Source organism: Enhydra lutris, unplaced genomic scaffold, assembly GCF_002288905.1.
Source record: "Enhydra lutris kenyoni isolate GAN:26980312 unplaced genomic scaffold, ASM228890v2 scaffoldscaffold5, whole genome shotgun sequence".
Lineage (NCBI taxonomy): Eukaryota > Metazoa > Chordata > Mammalia > Carnivora > Mustelidae > Enhydra > Enhydra lutris.
The window spans coordinates 18046372-18070434 of record NW_019154089.1 but is presented as its reverse complement, the minus strand read 5'-3'; the positions used below and the strand labels follow the sequence as shown (position 1 = coordinate 18070434).

General features: G+C 48.0%; 1 protein-coding gene across 1 annotated transcript in view; it reads left to right on the top strand.

Moving 5' to 3' along the window:
- Window positions 1-17737, top strand: part of LOC111141013 (RAN binding protein 17) — a 315346-nt gene extending 297609 nt beyond the window's left edge. The window contains exons 26-28 of the mRNA XM_022493328.1: window positions 13210-13308; window positions 15162-15289; window positions 17239-17737. Of these exons, the coding sequence (XP_022349036.1) occupies window positions 13210-13308; window positions 15162-15289; window positions 17239-17335 (324 nt within the window). The 3' untranslated portion in view covers window positions 17336-17737. The remainder of the gene's footprint in view (window positions 1-13209; window positions 13309-15161; window positions 15290-17238) is intronic.
- The last annotated feature ends 6326 nt before the right edge of the window (window positions 17738-24063 follow it).

Genomic DNA, 24063 nt, shown 5'->3' with positions numbered 1-24063 from the left:
GTATGGATGTCACAGAGAAGCTGATAGAAAAGATAGAAGTGTTTCCTCACCCTTCCACTCCAAAGTGAAAGAACTTCTACACCTCCTCCTTAAAGATCTAGACGTTTCCTGCAGTGTCGCTAAGACCTAGGAGGTCACTATGGAGGAGCAACTTCAGACGCAGACAATGGTGGTGATGAATGATTATGATGAGAAAGAAGTGGAAAAATCTGCTAGGCTCTGTGCTAAGTGCTTAAATGTATGTGTCTGTGTGTATATATATATATATATATATATATATATATATATATATATATAAATGTATATATTTGTATTCATAAGGTTTCACTACTTTGGGAAGCAGATACTCGTTTCTGCATTTTATAATCAAAGTATCATAAATGTAGCTTCAAGAAGTCAGGTAACCCAGTCATTGTAACAGCTTCTAAACAGCAGAACCTTTGTGCTCATAACCACTATGCAGTACTACTTGTAAATGCCCTAGAGACAGGGTTGGTAGGGCAGGAGGGGGCAGAGTGGGGCACACAACATTCATTCATTTATAAATCCTTGATTGAGCCAGGGCCCTTCCTTTGAGAACTGATGAGATATGAGGTAAGCACTTGACCCGGGTTGGCTGAGTCCTCTTCCTTAGACTTAGAAACTGGCATTAAGAAGATGTTCACTTGACTTGAAGACTTGAAAAACCAAGAACCATGTGGCAGCCATCCCCTCTGCATGCCCAGAGAAGTAGCCAGTCAACAGCAAGAGAAGAAAGCAGCGGGCACTCTGGGGGATGTTGAAGGAGACTAGCAGCCCCAGAGAGACCGAGAAAGATTCCATTAGCCTTCCACAGCCACCAAGAGACCCAACTGCACTGCCTAATCCAGGGGTCCTTGAGTCACCCCATTTAGGCCTGACTTTTGTCTGTGGAAGTTGCTGTTCTCACAGCCAAAAGATTGTTGACTCAGGGAAGTGTGAGGAGAAAATGGACCAATGAGTATAGACTCACCTAATACAAAGAAGGTATTCAATAAATATGTAAACTCTGAAAAACAGTGGACAGGAACCAATAATATTTTTATGTCCCTGAGGAGAACATATCCCTACTGTTCATACAGATGAAGGTGAGAAGTGTCCTTTCCAGGAAATCTGAAGGCCATGACTTCGCCCAGATTACCTAGGTCTTCTTAGTCCCACATGTGTGTTCTGCCTTTCCTAGAGTTCTCTGTGTGATATGCATTCTCAAGATCACAAACCCTCACTGGTGGGGACTGGGGCGGGTGGGGTAGGGAGGAGCAGGTACAATGTCATTTGGATTTTATTCTTGGCCCCAAATTGACTTGTCCCTTATTCTTCCTATGCATTCCAGGCATCACCATGAGAATAAACTTTAGGACTCTTTCCATTGACGTGTCTTTACACCTCATGTCTCCTCTGAGTCTCACAGCAACTCTCATGAGACCGCAGGGCAAATATGGTTTATTTTCTGAACTTGGGAGTATAGGTACATCCCCAGATTACATCCACAGTACCTGTACGGGACAACTGTGCAGGGGTGCTGGGAGGCAAATTCACACAGCCAGTAAATAGCAGTGCTAAGACTATAACTAAGGCTTGTTGTCTCTAGATCTTGCATACATTTTAACGCACCAAGTCTTCCCAGGGCTTTAACCTACTCTGCTTTCCTGGCATTTCTCCCACCTTTATCTTTCCAAGTGGCATTGTGAACGGTATGAGAAATTGAGTTTCTTGAAAGAATGGCACTGTGTAAAGTGAGGGTCAGCTTAATGATGGCTTGATTTATTCATTTTACAGTTGTCCCTGGTTTTTCACATACTTGAAGGGTAAACAATGGGAAGTTTTTCCAAAGCATATGAGTGTGTGCCAGAGTTGTGAGCTGAACTTCCATATTCATTTCCAGTCTTAATTCTTGGAAAGTTTAATCAGCAGCAACCGCTGGGGAGGCTATGAGCTCATTTCATATGTTCAAGAAAACAACTTCTTTGATTACAGTCTGATCACTACTTACAGAGCAAGGTAAAGTTTCCCTAGTCCTCTGGCCTGTCATGAGGACAAGCCTCTGGCCTGCTACTTTGTAGGCTTTGCACCCAAGAATAACTCTTGTATGTTAATTTTCACCCCTTGTCATGCTTGGGAAGATGCAGGGAATGCTTTCAGATGGATGAATTTCCGTCCTTTCAGAGTGTTGAGTTGCAAATTCTGTATTTGTTAGGATTTTCTGCTTTACTGCAATCAGAACAGATTTTGCAGTCAACATACCTGGCTTTGAATACTTCTGTGTCCTTGGGATAGTTACTTTACCTCTTCAAATATACCAGCATCTCCACCAGGGCACTTCTCAGCCTTACTGGAACTGGGCCCCAGGTTCAGGTAGTTGAACTAGTCCCTCCTGAGGTCTTAAGCCCAGACTCCCAGGACTTTAGCCAAGACCCCTCGCCTTAGCTCTTTCCCATTCTGTCACTCCTCAGCCTACCATGTAACTCAGAACATCACCACCGTGGAAAAGAAAAACATTCAAGTGCATACTTAGTTGAGGTCATGTGAATGAGGAATGTGAAGCCAACTGCCAAGGAGCGATGAGAAGTGCAAGGCCTGGAGAGAACTCTCTCAGGCCACAGAGAGACCCACCAGAAAGAAAATCCAAAGCAAGAGCTCTGTATTAATGCCCGTACTTAATGTGGCATCTAGTTTTAGATAGGACGAAGAAGTTCCACTCAAGGAACTAAAAGCGTCAATTAGAGTTAAGTGCATTTAGGGATGACTTCTCAGAGACCCTTTAGGATTGGAAGGAAATGACTTGATGGGTGGGCAATAAGACATTGATAAAATACTTGGGCTCCAGGAGCTTCTTAAGGCCATGAGGACCGCATCTTATTCCATCCCATACCACAGTGCCTGGCACATAGTAGGCTCTCAGTAAGTCTTTGAGCATTGAATATGTGTGAGAAATGAAGAGGGAGAGGAAAAGCAGGAGGGAGAAGCCCCCGGCATGACACCTGACACATAGTAGGCGCTTACTACTTACGTGTTGCCTGTGTGCACCTGGCACAGAATGAGAGCCACCCCTGGAATATCAGGGACTGGAAACACGTGCAGGGAATGTGAGGGGCTCGTAGCCCCCAGAGGCCTGGCCTGGCCTGTTCTGGAGTCTGCACTTGAAGGGAGAAGTTCTGCCCTCAGCAAAGGCTGGGCTCGTATCCCACAGAGGGAGCAAACCCTCCCTCCCCAGCCCCATCTTCTTCCTGAGCCCCCCCTGCATCACAGAGAGGCTGGAAACAAATTGGCAGAAACCTGGAGGAAAAGAACTCAAGTGATTTAGGAGAATGGAAGGGCTGGCTTATGGGGCCAGATTAAAGAAGCTAAATATGTATAGCCTGCCTAAGTGACAACTAAACAGAGCATTTGATAAGTCTATAAATACTTGGGAGATGTCACTGCCAAGAAGGAGAGGGAATTACTTAGCATGGCACAATGGAGTATTGGCATAATGGGATATTATTAAGAAAGGGAAAATGAAGGTTGAACATCAATAAAAAGCTTCCTGACAAAGAGAACCATTCCTGACAAGGGACACTATTACGTTATGCACTGCGGACCAAGGGAAGTAATGGCAGTGCCATTTCTCAGGGTCCTGGCCACAGAGCCAGCAAAGAGGGAGCCGAGATCTGCCCCCACTGCTGTGCAGGCCAGGCAGGTAACCTGTGTCTGTTGCCTCCCGATCCTAGAACAGAAACAGAGCTATCTCTGCAGACGGATGGGAAGTCAGATGGCCCAGGCCTCCTAAAGGAGCAGACCATCAGCAGAGGGTCTCGACCAGTAGTTTGTCCTTCTGAGTCATTCTCAGAGTCATTTACCTCAAGTCATTCACCTTGAATGGCACCCCATTGCCTGCAAGATAAGGCCCATGTTTTGTAGCACCCATTACTAGGCCCTTCCCAAGATCTGGCCCCTGTCCACGTACTCAGCCTCTCTGGCCACCAGCAGCCACTCCACACCGCCCCCCTTCAGTCCCACAGAACTGTTCGCCGTCCCTCAAACACCTTTCCAAACCTTTGCGCCTGCTCACCCTTCTTCCAACCTGTGTGCCTGTCAGACTTGGTTTACTCTCTCCCACAGCTCCACATGTCACCTGCGAAGCCTTCCTGGCCTGGCCCCCACCCCAAGACAGAATTCTTCAGCCTCCTCTGGTCTCTTAAAGCCTCCTGTGCTAGCTTCTGTGTATGGGACTTTCTCTGTTGGGTTGTCATGGTTTATCAACTGTGTATCTCCTTCCCTACCCGACTGTGAGCTCTTTGAGGGCTAGGACTGTGCCTTGTTCATCTGTGTGTCCCCAGGTTGTGACACAGAGCTTGGCACAGAGTACGTAGTCAGTAAACATCTGAATAAATCAGGGAGCAGGGATCTAGTCCTATCATTCCTCAGGCTTCCCATGTAATTCTTAGGGCAAAAGAGCTTCCAAATCTTGGTAACTCTTTGAATCATCTCCTTGGCCTCCTGGCCAGCACTCTGCCATTTAGACGACTATAAATAAAAACCCTCAAATCTGAAAGGCAGTATGCTGTCCTCTGTGGTTTAAACATAAACTCTAGACTAATCTTTAATGGAAAATGCTTCCGAGGGCCCTGTGAATGTGCCACAAAAATACTTTTTTCTCCCCACACAAAATCATTTGAACATAATAAGTAAGATAATCCTCCGCTGTTGGTTATGATGATTTTTAGGTCCATCTAACTAAATCCCTTCAGGAAATCAGGGAGAATGTAGTGACAGATGAGAGACAATGAAACATTGACCCTCCTCCTGTAAGGATAATATATTTATTATGAAATACAATATTCATTGCACTCTGCTTGGATGGCTGTACGAGATGCCCTTGTGCCATTATGCCTGATGTTGCGCTGTTTTGAAATACGATATTCATTGGGAAATGTTGTGATGACTGTTCAATAAACTAGCATGCTATTTCCCACTCCCTTCCCTGCTTCTGAATGGCAGTGGTTAGAGTTTACTTTATCACTGAATATTTAATATAAACATGTGCTTGTAGTCTTCTCCGTCGTGCATGTGTACGTCGGCCAGCTGGGTTGTCTTGCGGCTCCTGATGTCCCGAGTTCACTGTTGAACTGTTAGTCTGCAGATCCTCTCCACTGCCCTTAGCACTCCAAGGGCCATCTGGCGCCCAGCCCCTTCCTGCATTTGAGGCCTAAAGCTCTGACTTTATCTACAGCTTTAGTGGCAGGTTATGTTTCTTGGAAAGATTTCATTGCCTGGGAAAAAAATGGGGTATACACTCAAGGATTCTGACCACTCCTCTCTGTCTCTGCTACCAGCCTTGGTGGGGCCCTCACCTTCTCTCGGCTGGACTGTTGCAGTAGTATCTAAACGTGCTCCCTTGCCTCTGGTACCGACGCATCGTTGCATTGCTCCGGTCTCCCGTCGGTCATTGTTCTAGATCCCACAGCTCCGCGTTATTCAGGAATCCTTTGAAGGCTACCCATTATGCACTAGCCCAAACCCACTTCTGCATTTAGTGTGACAGCACAGGCCTTTTTTTTTTTTTTTTAAGATTTTTATTTATTTATTTGACAGAGATCACAAGTAGGCAGAGAGGCAGTTGGGGGGTGGAGCAGGCTCCCCACCGAGCAGAGAGCCCGATGCGGGGCTTGATCCCAGGACCCTGAGAACATGACCTGAGCCAAAGGCAGAGGCTTAAAGCAATGAGCCACCCAGGCGCCCCAGCACAGGCCTTTTAGAGCCTGGACCCAGCCCAGCCTTCAGCTCCCCGCCATCAGCTCTGCTCCTTCCTACTCAAAAGAAGAGGCTAACTGTTCCTCAGATATTCCAAGCCCTGTCTGCTTTGTCTTTTCTCATTTTATTTCCTCTTCATGATACATCCTTCTTCCCTGCTGATGCTTATATATATCTTTTAAGGTTCAAGCTTAATATCACCCATCCTGTGAAGATCGGCTGGTCTTTTTAGACAGAATCATAGCACATGTGCCCCTCTCTCTTGAGTTTGTACACATATTTGCTAACTGAGGGCCCCCCGGAGGCTAGTAGAGGCCATTGAGGTTCTAGAACCTGGCTGTGTGGCAGTCATTCATTTGGGAATAAAAATTAGAGGGAAATGGCTTTGAAGGTGAAGGTCGTTCCTCTACATAGAAATTTTCCCACCATTCCCACCCAGAGGAAACGTAGATGACGTTTTTGACAAGTGATGCTTAATTTTTATATAGAGTGGAAAAAGTGTTCTGTTTGATGCTGGCATGAGAAGAGTGAGAAAGAGTTTCCCAAATAGTGCTGAGTGGCAAAGCCTGCAGACTCCCAGTGCCCCAGGTTTTCTGGTTTTATTTGAATGCAGCAAGCTGCTTTATGAGATCTGCAGCCACTTGAAATATGATTTACTACTCGTAAAAAGTTTCAAATGGATAATGAAGATTCAAGAATGAGACTCACAGTGTAGCGTAGTCAATTTTGCTGCTCTTGCTCTCCAGTACATCTCTGCCATTGAAATGAATTATTTATTATAATTTATTTCAACCATGGAAAATAAAACTGTTTTCATTGTGATGTGCGCTGTAACGTTCAGAGTATACACATTACAGGCAGTACTCTCAATTAATTAATCCTGAAGTTTCGTTCCAACTTTTATCTTCTTTCATATAAGCCAGGAGACTGGCAGGTAATTCTTTCCCCGATAAACAATGATTAAAATGAATGTCTTCAGAACTAGGGGTAATGTTGGTAATGGAGAAAATTGAAACAACAGCAAAACCAGGTTGTGTATTTCCTTAGATTTTACAGTGGATGGAAGAGTTTCTTTAATATCCTGGGCATTTATCACTTGGAGGAAAAGCATCCTTTAACTTCGCGTAGGAGGGGGCAGAGGAAGAGAGTGCTGTTGGTTTAAATGTGCGATATGCGCCGCTAATGTATGACCAGAACCAGATGAGTTAACCAGGCCTGCAATCCTGCAATGCCGTTATTGGTAAAAAGATGTTTTGCTTTTTTTTTTTTAAACTTCGAGAGCAAATCTAGCATTGTGCAAAGGCCAAATAGGCAAGACTCCCAGATAATTTTCCAAAGGGGAATGGGTCACCCGTAATTAATTGAAATCTTATTTGTTTAAAAATAAGAGGCTCACCACATCTTGCATTTCATTAGGTTTTTTTTGTTTTGTTTTGTTTTTCATTTTAAGTGCTAAATAGTTGCTAGTGTTATGAAGCTGTAAAGGCACAATAAGAATTTAGGAAAAGTGCTTAATATTCACAGACATTAAAAGATTTAATGTAACATAGATGGTGGGGCTTAGTTAATCCAAGCTGGAAAATACATGCTTATTTGTCCATTGCTTTCATTTTTCATAACATTCCGCTAATATCACATCAGTAGGCAGCAGACGAAGAGAACAATTGATTCCTTTTCCCTAAAGATGACTAGTATCTAATTTGAGGAGGATCAGATTTCAATATCTGCTGTGCACGTGGCCTCAGGAACAGCACTCGGTAATGACAGCAACTGCCTTACTTTCACAAGCACCGAAAACCTGGAAGCTTTTCCTCCTTTGGCAGCATTCAGATTCTCCCCGATCCTGGATCTCCATCCTGGGCATGGGGCTCTGGAGAAATTACTGTGGAGATGGGTAGAAGTTTCCTCTGCTTGCTCAGATCCGACTGCACTATCCCAGCAATACTGGTTTTGGCTCATTGTTTTTAGCTGGGCCCAGCCTTCCCCCTCCTGTCTTACTGGCCTTCTGGAAGGCCAATTACGTACGCCAAGAGATTGCTGAGACACACGACCTGCTCTTCAGTTTTGGGTCCATTTATCATCGGTCGTTCCTCAAAACTTCAGCTCATTGTGTCAAAATCCAGAACATTCCAGCTTGGCCAGCAATGTAGAGAATTTTGCATTCTATTTCTTCTCCCTTTAAGACCCTTTTCCTGACCGATTAAGACTCTATGCCCTCTTGGCCAAGCCCTGACCATCCTTGCTTTGTCTTCTTCCCTCCACTTAGATCTGGGCCACAGGAGGGCTTCATCCGGGGCCTCTCACCTTTCCTCTGGCTGTCCTTCCTTTGTCAGACCAAAGCTTCCCTTTCAGGCCCTGTTTCTACCACCTCTAGGACAAGACCGATGACTCTCATCCCATTCCCATTTTCCATTTCCCGGAGGAGCAGGCAGCAAAGTCACAGTGTAACTGAAGTGTGCACAGAGTGGGCCGGAGAGGGAGGAGGGGGCGTTCCCCTCCCTACATCCAGGCTTCCGTCCCTGCGGTACCAGGCTTCATGGCGTCGCTCCAGCTTTGGGGTTTTGTCTTTCTGACACAGGCCGAGAGCAAGAGGGAGGTTTAGCGTCTCCTCCTCTAGTTCTCAGAACTCTGTGGAATGGCTTTTAGTTGCATTATTCAGTAGGCGCTAAGATCGCTAACAGTGAAAAGCGTTCACCTTGTAGGGAACATTGTAACACAAAGGAAATTAGCTTAATTTACTAATGTTCTCAATGATGTTAATTTACATTACTGTGTACATGGTACTTTTGGTGGGAGGGAAATTGTTATTTTTAGAAAAACATTCAGTGGACCATTTTCCAGAGACAGTCTATTAATTATGTCTACTGTTGTTCATCTTGAGAGTCTGAAAATCGGTTAACCACGTTTCTAGAAGCATCAGGTAGGAGGCAGGAAGGTCTGCACGCTCTCCAGGACCTGCTGGCGTGGACTCTCATCGCGGGGATTCCAGCAGCCATTCCAGTCTCAAAGGAGACGGCAGAGGAGATGCGTGTGATCCAAGAGGCCCACAGAAGGTGCCAGAGTGATCATGCCCAGAAGCGAGCCTCCCCGCCCACACCAGCAGGGCCCCGGCAGACTGCAGCAGGAGCAGGACACATGGCCTTGGTCACTGCCACTGATGGTCGCTGGCCTGCTGTGGACTGCAGCAAGCAGCAGCCTGGCATGATGGCACAGGCATGGCCTCGGGACCCCGGCAGACCCATGCACGTACCTGAGTTCTCCCTCGCATCCCAACAGCTGTAGCCTGATGCCTCGAGCAAGTAACTTCCTGGCTTAGGACCTCAGACCCTTAGTCTACAAAGTGACGATAAGGCCTGCTTCAAGGTGAGCAGAGGGTTGGAGACAGCATGTGCCAAGCATAGGGCTGAGCACCCAGAAGGCTGTGCATGAGCCATAACTGAGTACCGTGGTCAGTGAGAAGACTCAACGGGCACAATCTCTCTTGGGTGCACGTGCTGGTCAGTAGAGATGATGGTGCGTTAGCCATCAGCCTTCATAGCCCCACGAGGGCTCTCCCGGGGAGCTGCTGGCTGGAGGGACACCAGCGGCTTAGGAGAGTTCTCAGGCTCTGCGCACAAAGGCAAGATCCTTAGAAATGAACAGTGTATTAATTTAGGTATTTACCCATTTCAGATTTTTGCCAGAGATTGAGGCCAGAACTTTCTGTTTTTTATACTGTCCCCTTTCAAAATGTTCTTTAGCCTTTTATACTTTTGCTCTTGATAGTTCATTCATCCTTTCCTGTTCATTCATTCATTCGTTCATTCATGTATCCATTGTTTCCTTCAGTCGCTATTTCCCAAGGCTCTGCTGTGTGCCAGATGCCATGCCAGGCCCTGGGGATACAGAGTCTGCAGTCCCTCCTGGTCTCAGCGTCCAGGAATTTACAGACTAATCTCACAACCAGTCATCACCCCGCACTCACTGGGGCCATGTGACCTCCACCATCCTTTTCTACCCAGCTTCTAGAGCCACTGAGCCTCCACCTTCCTTAGAGTGCAGACTCGCCAGCTCACAGCAAAGCCTGCAACACAGACCCCATCTTTGCTTATTCTACATCAGCAGGAGACAAAACAGGAAGCGCCTGACATGAGAGCGTGTGGTCGCCACCTTGCCGCTGGGAGAGCGCGACCAGCATATCCGGGTTGGAGGGTCCACTGTGCTTCAGGCTTGTGCCCAGACCAGAGCATCCTAGGGCGGAAGCAGAGGAGAGGGGCCGAGGGGCGGATGGAGATCCAGATGGCGCAACGTTAGTTTGTCTTACCTTTCCAAGTCAGGTATTTGTGGTAGCTTTGTGTTTGGTTTGGAAGATGACGAGTCTTCAGAAGAGCAGAACCACTGTCTTTCAGACTCCATGCTAATACATGTGTCAGACCAAACAGGGATGGTCTGGAGACTCTTTGCTATGGTGGGTTATTTTTTGACTGCAACTCTCTGTCAAGTTAGGTAATTGTGAGGAGACTATGATCTCATTTATCTGAACATAATCAAGACATGAAATGAGGTGAGGTGTTTCCTTGAGCCCTGAAATTCCATTAGGTCACAGCACAGAGGGAAACCATAGATTCAGTAAAGGAACACAAGTAATTATGGAATGCCTACTGGGCAGCAGACACAGTACAAAATGCTTGACACAGATGAAGGAAGTCAGTCCTCCCAGCAACCCTTCAGAGTAGTTGTTATAATCTCCCGTTTTACAGGGAAGGAGATAAAGGCTCAGAGAAGTGAAGGGACTCGCCCAGCATCTGAGTTAGGTAAGTGGCAGGCCTGGATTTGGCCTCCTTTCTGGCAGGCTCCAAAGCCTGTCCCTACCACATCATGCTGGTTTTGTCTCATGGAGAGACATTTCCTGCTAACTCACACCAAAGCCTGTGGGGAGAAGGGAGGAGAAAGAGTAAGTGCTGAGGCAATGTGGATTATGGTTTTCCTAAGTGGACCAAGCCACACAGCTCCTCTTCCCGAATGGTCCCTTCCCTGGCTGAGCAGAAGAATAGCTTGGGTTAATACAGTGGGTAATGTGTGTGTTTCAGACATGGGCCCTGGAAAACGAGGCCTCAGTTGGGCAGATCACGAATGGCCATTGCAGCCATCCTGTAACAGTATGGGGGTGAGCAGAAGTTGGGGGGTGGGGGCCTGCTGGATCCTGTGGAATCCAGGCTTTTAGTTGCATTATGTGACTCCGTGCAGGCTAGGGCGCCCGGGTGCAGAGTCGCCAAGGGCGCCCCCTTTTGAGCCTGCATGTGTCCGTGTCACTGAGCATAGAGAGCCTCCTACCAGAGATTTTGCAGGACCTGGATCAGGATTCTGTAGGTAGGCATTTCACCCACTATCCTTCCAGACGCAGCGGGGGAGCTTGTCCAAAGGGATCCGCGGCATCGCTTGTGCTGTCCCCTCCCCCCGCAGCTGCCACGTCAATAGCACTTGAGTACATTTGCTCACTAATCTCCATTTTTGCAGAAGAGTAAAAAAAAATTTTTTTTAAATCAGACATCTTAGCCAACTTTATTTTTAGAAAAGTATTTTATTCAAACATCGCCCTACTTATTACAGACATAAATACATGCATTCAGACAAATGAATCCACGGAGGGACCGTATAAAGTAATTGGCACATCACTTCAGGATTGCTTTGTCAGTTACTGGAGGAGTTCGGTGCCTCTGACTTTAATCTTTTCCATTAAAATATCCATTCTGCCTTCAGATTGCAAAGCCCGTAATATTTTAGACCGTCTCTGTAGATCTGTTAGTTTTGCTTGTCAATTTAATTTGTGGCTCTACGACTTTGGGTGGCTTGTCAGATCGTACGTGGGAACAAGTGATGTTCACCGGCTGGGCTTGAGTCCCTCGCCTCTCCCCTGAGAGCCTGGACAAACAGTAAACGTGGAGTTGGCCAGTGTCACCTGCAACCAGCCTAACCGCCAGGATGATGAGGATGATGTACGGGGCGGCAGATATTTCGAACTACAGAGATGCTCATTACTGTTGTTATCGTGTACCTTAAATGTTTATGGCACTTTTTCCTCTCTGCAGCACTTTTTTATTTCCACCATCTCATTTGATTCTCAGAGCTTTCTTGGGCTAGATTATTATTTCCCTCCTGATAGCTAATGAAACTGACACAGAGAGAGAGAGGGGTTCAGTAATTGGCCTGAGATCGCTGGGCAGACTGGATTGCAGAAGTGCGGGGGACAAGAGCAGGCATCACCAGAGCCCCTTCAGGGATCATGTGGGCGGTAGCTTTCCCACATAACCGCCATCTCCACTGTGCTCTTTGGGGCACAGGAGCTCTGGAGCTGTGGATACGGAAGGACTAGAGATGGGAAGGAAAGTGTCCAAGGAAAGGCAAGTGTACCATCAGCCGCACACAGGGGACCGAAGCTTGCTTCCCTCCCACTTGCCCAGACTGTTGCAAGAACCCCAGCCCTGGCCTTCGTCCTTTAATACCACCTGCAACTGCACGCTTTCTACTGCTTCCGAAGGGATCTTGCTTAAGTGCAGATCTGAGCGTCTCTCCTTTGCCACAAACCCATCACGGGCTCCCCCTTCCTCATGATGAAGTCCAGGCTCCGCAGCACGGTCTACCAGCCTGGCTCTGAGTCTGGCTTCTCTGGCTCCCGTCTCTTCTCCCCTGCCACACTCAGTTTTTTCCCAACCTCCTTTTGCATGGCCTTCTGTCCCCAGAACACATGTATGGTGCTCTCCTTAACCCATACCTTCTCTATGGAATCTTCCCTGCCTTCTCAAAGACCCAGAAGCATCCATCCCTCCGCTACTAGCCCACTGCCGTTGGCCCCACCCAATTTCTGGCTATCTCTCTGCTCTGTGCTCTGCCCCAGGAAGCTTCTAGCTCCCCCAGGGCAGAGGTCACAGTAGATGCCTATTCTCTGACCTCCCTTAGGTGTCTTGAGACTTTGAATTTAAGAGGATGCATTTGTGTGTACATATAAAAGTGAAATGACTGAGTGAGCTAGTGAATGAAGAACGAATGAGCCTGAGCCAGCAGGAAACAGGACCTTCTGAGGTCACGTGGAATGTGTCCCATTTCTCCCTCACTCTGAGAGATGTTGCCCCTCCATAATGTGACCTCTGGTGAAATGAGAGGCAAGAATCGCCTCCTGGCAAGTTGCATGGAGGAAAGTATACGGTGGGTTGAGGGTCAGAGACTGATCCTCTTAGCTCTGTAACCTCTGACTTCTGCCCACCCAGAAGGTTCTCACTGAAGCTTTTGGTGGTAGAAGCTCTTCCTCTTGGCCAAGAGTTCCTCCACCATGCAGCATTATAGGCTTGCAGGGTCAAAACTCTTTGTCCAGGAAGAACCTTCGTGGCTGTTGGCACGATATGGGGTAGAAGGTGAGCCCACGACAGACCTGGGGTTGGGGGGACCTCGGAGCCAAGGTCTTCATTTGACTCTGTCTTCTAGATGATGTCTGTCCTCATGAACACCATTGTCTTTGAAGACTGTCGGAACCAGTGGTCAGTATCCAGGCCTCTGTTGGGGCTCATCCTGCTCAACGAGAAGGTAAGTGTGATTGCTGGAATGTCCACAGGAGATGGTCCCTGGGGGGGGAGGGAGAAGCTGTACGCCAGGCCGAGCTGCAACAAGAAGAACAGAAGGAACAACGGAGCTTGAGCTGAAACCTTGAGCACTCTGGGGCAAGGCCATAATCCCCCAGATGGCCCTTCCCCAGAGGCCTCGGATCTTCTTCAGGTAAGTGAAGGCCTCAAAACCAGCTCTTCTGGAACCCAGAGCCGCCACATGCTGAGCAGGTGGTTTGCTCAGTAGTGCTTCAAGCTCCCCCTCATGTCCTTACCTCGTTTCCTGTGGAATTCCAAGCTGCAACTCTTTCTGCTCCCCACTGGCCTACATGGACATCGTCCCTTCAGGGACTCACTGTGGAGCCAGCACCCTCCACCTGAGAGCACAAGTCTCCAGCTCATATGTGCACTTGCCACTGTGGGCAGCCTCCTAGGCCCTCCAGCTTCCTCCTGAACCCACCCCCTGTCTCCCCAGCAGTCAGGAGGAACAGTGCATTACTGCTCGGGAGAATGAATTGTCTATACAATAAGATAGTACTAGGGAGAAAGACAGTGAGATTAGAGGCAGCCGCATACATTAAAATTCAAACTGAAATCCCAGCCTTGGAAGGAAACTAATAGAAGAAGAAAATATATCAAAAAGAGAAGAGCTGTCTCATCATTCACCTGTGCTGAAGTATCCAATTTTAGCCACATTCAATAGCACTGTCATTCATCTTCCCTCGGTGTTATTGTGATTTAAATCCAAGCTCTATAAAAGAGAGCAGTTCTTTTAAAATGATTGAGAGGGAATAAGGGCAAATTCAGTGTTTAGAAAAAGCTTATGACATCACAATATTATACTTTACTGATGGAGGCAATATTTCATGGTTTAGGATGAAAAACTAATAATTTTCTATTTGGTGTGAGTCACTGCATCATTATAAAAGGGAAAAATAAGTAGTTTTGTGCATTCCCAATCTTGTTCAGGAAGACATTGTGGTTTAAGTGTAATGCCTCTGATATATAGTATTTAAGTATTAGTCTGACTACGTATTAATTATGTGTGTTTTTGATGTGGGCTGTTTTAACATATGATGGAAATTAAATATCATGCTGTTTGGGCTGGGAAAGATAAACACATGACTGGCAAAATGTTGTCTTTGTGCGGAAATTAAGCCATTTCCAATGATGAGGAGCTGTGTGTCGCGCAAGAGCTTGTGTGTGTGGAAGCCCGCAGACCCCAGCAGAGGGGAAGGGCTGTGCAGCTCTTCGTCACCGGGTGCGACAGGTGCATTTCTTAGGGCCGGAAGGCCCTCTCAGAAGGAAATAAGCCCCTCTAGCGCCCGGCCTCGGGGGAGCATACCCAGCCTCAGCCAGTGGACAGACACTCGGGACCAAGTCCAGGCTTGTGTGAGGAGTGAGTCACTAAAGCCAAGGACAATGACGAAGCCTGATGGGGACCCTGGGCCTTTCCTCCAGTCACCCCAAGTCCTTCCTGTTAAAGTCTTCTCTCCTGCCTCAGAGGAGAAGAGGCCCTTCCTCTTTCAGCCTTTCCGTGATGAGTGGAGATGAGAGTCAGGAAGACCTTCACGTACTTGGTCCCTCACAGAGGGCCTAGATTGTTCTGTGATGGGAGAACAATTATCACAAGAGATCTTTATGAGAAGGGATAATACAGTTACACCTCAAAACAGAGCTATTGCTTTGGTTTAAAGTTCAAAGTGGGCCTGGACCGAAGCTCCTTTGAGAGTGAGGAGGGTTGAGTGGAGGGAGCAGGTCGAGACCCTCCCCCACAGCTCTCTCAGGGGCCCAGGTCTGGGGTCCAGGCCCTGAGGCTATTCTTTCTCCCCACAGTATTTCAGTGAACTGAGGGCAAGTCTGATAAACAGCCAGCCTCTCCCCAAGCAGGAGCTCCTTGCCCAGTGCTTCAGGAACCTGATGGAAGGAGTAGAGCAGAACCTGTCCGTCAAGAACAGAGACAGGTAAGCCCTGCCCAGTAGGCTCAGCATCTGTGGCTTGTGGAAAACAACTGGATCGTGCTGACACCGAGCACACACTCAGGTGGCTTTTCTGTTACATCTTGTAAGCCTAGACTCAGCTTATTTCCATCTAATACATATTACTAGGTATTTGCTTTTTTTTTTTTAAGATTTTATTTATTTATTTGACAGAGAGCGCACACACAAGCAGGGGGAGCGGCAGGCAGAGGGAGGAGGAGAAGCAGGCTCCCCACTGAGCGGAGAGCCCGATGTGGGACTCGATCCCAGAACCCTGGGATCATGACTTGAGCCAAAGGCAGACGCTTAACCAACGGAGCCATCCAGGTGTCCCTATTTGCTTTTGTTTTAAGCACCATGCTAGGCACTATATAGAGAAGCAGGGATTAGTAAAATGCAGCCTGTGCCCTTATGCACTCTATAGTCCAGCAGAAGATAGGAAAAATAACTCATTGAAAAGGTCAAAAGAAGGAAAGCTCAGAACTGCTATGAAGGACGAGGAAAGACTTCCCGGCGTTTGAACAAACACAGGCTTAGAGGTCAGCCGGACTCCACTTTAAATTTTATCCCTGCCCTCTACAGGCTGTGTGGCAGTGAGTAAGGCAGTCAGCTGCTCTGATACTCAGTGTGCTCACCAACAGAATGGTTGTGATAATGAAAGGACAGAATGTAGTAAAACATGGCACCTAGGACATAGGAGCCATAGTAAACATGAGTTCCCTCCTCTGCCCAGCCTTTAAGAGCGGCTGGTTTTACAGTTGCCAATGAGATCTAAATGAAAGGAACCCAGACTTATCAGGTATGCTTTCATCCGTTCATTTATTTAGAGCACAAAACTTTATTGAGCATCAACTGTGTGCCAGCATTGAGGATACCAGTGGTGAAATACTTGTTCAAGGTTTTTGCCTTGCCTCCATTAGAAGCTTCTAATGGAGGAAACAGACCATAATGAACAATGTAGGAAGAAAATGTTTTCGGGGCCTGGGAGGGATTGCCTGCACCATCTCTTGTAAAAGTGGTAACATTCAGATGCTTCACCATTTGAAATGTGAGTCATCAGTCATCCCAATAACCACAGTGACGTGTGGTGGTCCCCAGCCTGGGCCCTGGCGGTACAAGGCCAAGTCGGATAGGCTCTGCAGACACACCCTTGACTGCTCGTCCCATGCCATGGTCCTCTGGCAGGCAGAAGAGACTGAATGAATGGGGACACCATAGGTGCCAGAAGGGGGGAGATTGTATCACTTGAGGCTTGGGAATTGGGAGTACCCCCTCCTGAGCTGCTCTGTGAAACGATGCCAGACAGCCCTCCTGTTTAAGAGAATACAGATGCTTTCCACGTGCCATGCACTAGGGTGAGTACATACGGGCATTGTCTCAACTGAGTCAGTGAATTCTTACTTCCCACAATCCCATGAAGTAGCTATGCCAGTTGAGCCCCAAGACAAGAGGCTAAGTATTCATCCAAGATCACGCTGCTAAGAAGTGGTGGAGCCAGGTTTCGAATCCAGGTAATCTAGCCTGGTTTTCTCATCTGCAAAGTGAGGATAAGAATACTGACCTTTGGGAAGACTTATGGTGCCTAAATGGATTTGTGTGTAAACTCAACCCAGTGCTTGGCACAGAAACTTTGATTCATTTCTTTATATTCCTTACTGCCTGTGTGTAATTTGACTTTTAAAAGCAGTTTTTAAATAGTACACCCACAAAATGTGCCCCTCAAAATGGTCCAGGCACATCTGGTGGTAAAACTCTTGTTTTCTAGAAGGGAGAGAAAGAAGCGAGTGTTGGTGGCAGTGGAGGCACCAGGAACGAGCTCAGCCAGGATCGGGGCTCTCTCCAAGGTCCTGACCACTGCAGTGTCTTCATCATCCTCCCTGCTCACACCACCTCGGCCTTCCCACTGCCCCCAGCCTTTCTTCCTTTTTCCACAGGTTCACCCAGAACCTGTCCGTCTTCAGAAGAGACGTGGCAGAGGCCCTGCGGAGCGACGGCAGCAGTGAGCCATGCAGTCTGGACATGATGAGCTGACCGCCTCCCCCAACCACGTGCCGAGCAGCCTTTACTGAGAGACTCTTGTGCGTCTGGGTCCCAGGACAGTGATGTTGGCTAGCCCAGGAGAATCTATTTTTCAAAAGAAACAACAACAAAATCCCTCCCTTTTTATAAGTCTGGTTTAATTCTAAGAATTTATAATAGTGCACAATGTAAATTCAGTCTTTGAGAAAGCAAGAGATGGGTTTTCAGTCTTTCTATAAAATACCATTATCTTTGTTCTTATAATGCTCTAAAAGGGTGTAGAAACAATATTTAACCAAAGAACTTAATAAACCAGGTTTGAACCTAAGTCTGTACTAGTAAATGGTACTCTGTCATCAAGGTTGTGAATGTCTTGGAGCAGCCTTCAACGTGGATCCTGTGTCGAGACAAATACCATTTGAACCCATTAAATTAGTAGTTTGTTACGAGTCTGGAAGAAGCAGCGTTGGGGTCTCTGAGCTGTGGGCACTTAGAATGAGGCTGGGAGCCCGCCAGAGCCTCCCACAGGGCCTCACACAGCCCTCTCGGCCTCAGCAGCATCTGATAAAGTTGAGAGACAGTAACACAATTAAATGACTTACAAACAACGTTTGCTTTTCACTGGCATAGATCTGAAGTGGTTCGGTCTAGAAGAATTAAGCCATACAATTACCGCCTGCAGAACTATTCCTTTGGAGAGCGCCGGTGGCCCCCGCAAGAGGTGCTGGGCGGGGCTGGCATCCAGTCCTTCCACCTCTGTTTCACTTTTAAGACAAGCTGCACGTGCCCAATTACAATATATATTCACCGCAACCCTGGGCCACCAAAACAGAGCTGGGTGCTAAAGTTCGTATTTTCAGAGCACGAAGAACAGCTGATTTCCATCCCTCCACAAAAACCCTTTACTACCCTGGGGATTGTGACTTAACCCAAACCTGGGACATGAAGGAGCCCTTCCAGTTTGTGGCAGACTGTAACTAGGCGATTAATTTGAGATTGCCACTGTCATCTGGCTTTTGTATCTCACTGCTCTGTCTTCGTGGTTCAGGCTTGTAGCAAATATTGTGCCCTTTACTGCTAATGAGACATGAAAGGTTGGCCTTCCTGGTGAAGAAGAAGTAACTCCACAGGCTCCTGTTATAATCACGTTTCCTGGACTAGTGTTTCTTGAAACCTTTCTTGATAGTTGAGTTTAGTAACGGGCATGTCACATCAAAGCAAAGTCACCCAAGTTGATCTCAAAATGTTTCTCTTCTCTATGTGAGGCCAGGAAATCAGGGAAAGGTGTGCTACAAAGAGGGTTATTCCATGGAATTCCATGGAAACACATTCCATGGAATGTGTTCCATGGAAACACAAGCTGTGGCCTTACGCTATACTTCATTAGCAGTGGGAAATGTAATTTTCCTTGAGAAGGCAAACTTTAAACTTTATAAAACATCCACTCTTGGAAGAAGTCTGACTTGAGAATTTGTTTCTCAGGGGCTTATTACTACCTCCTCATCCCACAAAATTGCTTCCTAGAGGGCCTCCCCCATTCTGACACTTCATTCCAAAAGCACCACCCATCTACATTGAAATGCTCTCAAGAAAATAACAGTGTGCTCTTGCTTTTCTTTGCCATGCCCCCTAAGGTCACCTGGTGGTTTCACAGGGAAGCCAGGGAAGGTTCCGTCAACCTTGGCCTTGGAGACCTGCTCCCAAAGGAGGACTTAACAGGCCTGCCCCCACTGCCGACGGCAGCCTGTTCATTGTTGTGGGGCAGGGGTTCCAGGGGTACTGTGAGGCCTCACACAGGCTGAGAGCAGACACAGCACACACTTCACAGAGAACCTGCCATGCCCTTTGGTCCTCACAAGAGCCCTATGAAGGGAGACAGCATTACTCCCACACTTCAGGGGAGGCCACGAAGGCCCAAAGGTGGTGCATAGCTTGCCCAGACCACACAGGTGAGAGCTGAACCCATGTCTTTCTCACCTCAGATCAAGTCCTGGTTTCTTCCGAGAAGACCTGTATTTCAGAACGGCGAGTTGAAACCAGTTAATATTCATATCCACTTCCATTTGTTTTTCTGAACCCTGCTGCTATGGAACAAATTACCCCAAAACGTAGTGGCTTAGAACAACATTGATTATCTCCCAGTCTCTGCGGGCTGGAAATCTGTAGCTGGGTCACCTGCTTAAGGGTCTCTCCCAGACTGCCATCAGTATTGTTGGCCAGGCCTCAGCTGGGGAAGGACTTGCTCCCATGCTCACTCGCAGCTAGGAGTCAGCTCCTCACGGACTGGTGGTCTAGTCCGTGCCTTGCCGAATGGCCCTCTCCAGAGGGCAGCACACAACATGGCATCTTGCTTCGTCAGAGCAAGCAAAATAGAGAAGAGATAGTGCTACAGTCTGGAAGTCCAGCCTCTCAGCTGATCTCAAAGGCGACACCCCCTCACTTCTGCTGTATTCCTCTAAAATAACCCACTAGGACCAGCTCATACCCAAGGGGAGGGGTTACACAAGGGCGTGAACACTAGGACACGGCGATCTTCAGAAGCCATTTTCAAAGATGCCTGCCACAGCTCTCTTATCCTGTCTGTGCTGGAGAGGTTGAGTTTGGCCTCAAGTTTATTCCTAGAAACCTGGACAGGAATCCTAATTTTCTTTGGAGGGCTAAGTTCCATCCTGTGCCCTAAGGACAAAAAGGGGGTGGGGAAGCTGGGCCCTTTCAGGAGCACAGATACTGAGAGTTCGGCCCCCAGTAGAAGCCCTTTGAGAACCCCGCCCCCGCCCGCAGCCTGCGGCGGGAAGGGAGAGTGAGGACTCCTGGGCAGAAAGTTCTCCAGAGAGACCCCCAGAGTCATGGAACCTACACAAAAGAGAATGAGGTGGGTTTGTTACCTGCTGGAACGAGAGCACAAGCGTATGTAACACATTCAGCAACAAGAGGAAATAAACCATGTGGACAGTTCTGCGGGGCCAGAGGGCGGGGGAGGCAGGAGGTGTGAGCTGAGGCGGGGGCGGGGCACCTGATCCTCCGGAGGAGCACACCTGCCTCGTTCCTGCAAGGGAGAGGGAGGCTCTGCTAGCAAACTGCTCCGGCTAATTCTCCAGCAAGAAACAGCGTGAAGGTGTTTGGACTTTGCTTGATGTTTGCCCTCCACACTGACTTAAGATCCTGACCCTGAGAAAGCTGTATCCTGCTTGTGTTCTAGATGTTTCCATTTCTCTAGGCTTTCCATTCAGGCTTCTCTCTGGGGAGAGGGGGAGGAGGATGGGTGAGAGATGAGGAAGCGGGAGGTCCCTCCTCCATGTGATGATTCCAACTGCCCAGGAAGCCCTCTCGGCCCCCAGACTTACTTCCACTGACCGTGCCAACCTGGAAGTGTTTTTGGGTTATGGTACTGGAGGTCTCTTTCAGCAAAACAGGCCTGGCGTACAGCCACCAGCTGAGACCCTTGACAATTAGTTGCCCACCAACAGAGAGTTGAGCATGAGAACAAAGAATAGGATAGTCTGGATGAGAGAAATTGGCGAGAGTGAAAAATCTGGCATATGGGAACCCTATCTAGACGGAGGCCAGTCCAGCGTTGGGGGGCAGTAGCACCTGGGAGAACTCAGCTCCTTACAGTGAGGAGGGAAAGAGCACCTGGAGAGGAGAGCAAGGTGAGAAGATAGGGAGAAAGTAACAGTTTCAAGGCGAAAATTTAAAAATTACAGTCACTATCATTTATTGAGCACCCCCTGAGCATTGCAAACTGCCATCTCATTTAAATTTAATGTTTCCCAATCAGAATGTCAAGTAAGTAGTAGTATCCCCATTTTAGAGATGAGAACACCGAGATTGAAAGACTAACCCAAGGCCACAGAGCCTGATTCAGAATCAAGTCAGCCAGACTCCAAAACTCCTGTTTCTTTTCCTCTCTCAACCCTGAAGCTGGGTACTTCACCCTGGGGCTCCAGGGATAGTGGGTGGGGAGGTGGATCCGGGACCCTCTGCAACCCCCCAGTGAAGCTGGACACTCTCAGAGAAAGGCCAGTCCCACACCGGGGCTCCTTGAGTGCTGTGTCTATGGGTTCTGCCACCGATTCATCCTCCTCCCTGAACTTCATAAAATCATTCTTGAGACTTTTTAATGTTTTATTGAGGTGCAAGTTTACGATGACAGCAAACCTTTCAACTACAGCAAGAGTAACCTGCCTCCTTGGCATATTAAAAAATAATGGTAGTGTCGGTTTTTACGTCCCATAGTTTGGATTGCTGATAAGAGCGCTTCCTTGACAAGATTCTTTTTGAGGTTTACAGAAAGCGTAATAAAATATGTAAGTTACATTTCCACAAACAAAAGCTATAACATAAGTTATTTATAAGCGTGAGATACAAACAGTATCACGATAAATAAACCATATAGGGTACTTGCAACATCCATCCTAATGTAATTTGCCCAACCAAAGTGTGGAGACGAAGTCAAATTTAGTAGAGAAATCTGTCAGGAAGAGAGGAAAGTTGTAGAAGCCGAAATGGAGAAAATGGCTGCTGGGTGGTGGAGGGAAAGAGCAGGGCACGAGGTCAGGGGTGGGGCTACCTCAGAAGACCCCCCACCACCACCACGGGGCCGTCCTCAGTGCCCATGTCGCCCCCCCTGCACCTGAGGGCACATGCGGTCATCTGCACAGGGTCCCGGCTCACATGCCCCTCTACAGCCTCCAGCAGCCCCTCTCCCTTCCTGTCTCTTGCACCCTCTGTCCTAAGTCCGGCCCCACAGCCAGGGTCTCCATGTGACTGCCAGCCGCCCTGCCGGGCCAGGCCCTCCTCAAGACTAGGGCCCGGGTTGGACTCAGCACCAAGATCCTGGAAGTCATTCATTTCTCCACCACAGATAAAGCCAAGAATGAGACAAAATTTTCTGCCTTTAGAAAGCTGCTGAGCAGGGTGAATAGAGGGGTTCCACAGGCAATGGGGGCAGTGATGAAAATAAACAGAGATGGAGAGTGAAGGGGTAGGGGGGGCTGCTTTGGAGGGTGCCGGACCCCCCATACGGACATACTTGGATCCTTTTCCTCTCCCCTTGTCTGACCTTGCTGTGTGCTCTTGGGTTTAGTACCGCGAACTCTCACGATGATCCTCCCATGGCCCCAGCCCCAAGACACGGAATCAAATGCCGTCAACACTGTTCTGTCCTGAAGGAACTCTCAGGCCAGTTGGGGAGAGGGGAGGACAGAAGTGAGCCCACCATGGCCAGCCCTCACCCCTGCTCCTGAGCTCCTCCCCCCGCCCCCCACTCCTCCACTGATTTCTCCTCCACACTCAGTCCTGGGCCTTGGACCCTTACTACCAGCTCCCAGAGTAGAAACAGGAATATAGGGTAAAGGGAAAAGCATGGGCTCTGGAGTCAAGATAGTCCTGGGTTCAGATCCCAGCTCCAGCCTTCCCAGCTGCATGCCCTGGGCAAAAGACCTCACTTCCCCAAGCCAACTGTCCTTTAAGTCTCATGACCCGTGCTGGCGGGGCAGGGCGGGGCGGGGGTGGGGTGGGGTGGGGGGGGTGACACAAATCACACACAGCACCAGGCGGCCTCTGCCTTCCTCCAGCTGGCAGAGTCTTGGGCCCTGGAGGACCTCCTCAGGAAGGTTCTTCGTGGGGAGGCAGCGATGAAGAGCTTAAACTGCCTTACTCCCACTATCAGATGGGGAAATTGAGGCCCAGAGTTGGGACATGGTCCAGAGATGTGCATAAGTGCTCAAGACATCGGTGTTGAGTAAGTGGCTGAATGAATGACTACATTTGGGCAGACGTCTTTAGAGCCTTCCATCCTGAGAACTGCAGGTGCCCCTACAGACTTCTAGCTATGGGGTGCAACCCAAGAATGGAAGGTGGGCAGGTAAGCAGCCTGTGACTTGGTGCATGTGCCAAATTATGTGTTTGTGTCTTTGTCTATGGAAATAGTCCACAGTATTTTCATCGATCTTTCCAATAGGATTGTGGACCCAAATAGGTTGAAGAGCCCCGAATTCGATCTTTACCCCGTTTCATAGGTAGGGAAATTGAGTCCAATTCACACAAGAGGTCGATGGCAGAGCGAGACGGAATGAAGCTGGCCTCCCACACATGGGCAGTTGGGAATTCCAACATCCTGTCTCCCAGCCCTGCAGGCCCCTACGCTCCTCTGTGTCTCCCAGCAGGGCCTCCAGCAGCTTTTCCCTTCCTCCCAGCTTCTCCATGGGGAAGAACAGACAATGCACTGCATTCTGGAAGTCTTTGTGCCCCCTCCCAAGACCCTGGATCTTAGCATTGTCACTTTCTGATCTCCCCTCTGGTGCGTGTGCATGCGTATCTGGCACCATTCCGTGGGTAGCAGGCAAGAAGAGACAGCAAAAAATTATAATCTCAGGAACACCAAATGCGCATCAAAGTGCAAGTGGGCAAAAACTGCTTAGAGGTAAATGTACGACCTTAAATATCTTTATTAAAAAAAAACAACAAGAAATCTTGATAAAAATTAACTATATTTTCACCCCCACGAATGAAGAGGAAAATAATTAATAAAAATAAAACATTCCTCAAAGAGATGGCATTAAAAAAGAAGGAAATAGAAGTCTTCTCTTGACGACCCGTAGAATAGACAAACCTTTGGTAAATACGGTAAGCTCAGTGACACGGGGAATAAAGAGCAGAGGACATTAGCTCAGATTCACAGGAGAGTTTAGGAGAGTATCTCCCCACTCCACACGTTGTAACAATGAATTGGAAAACTT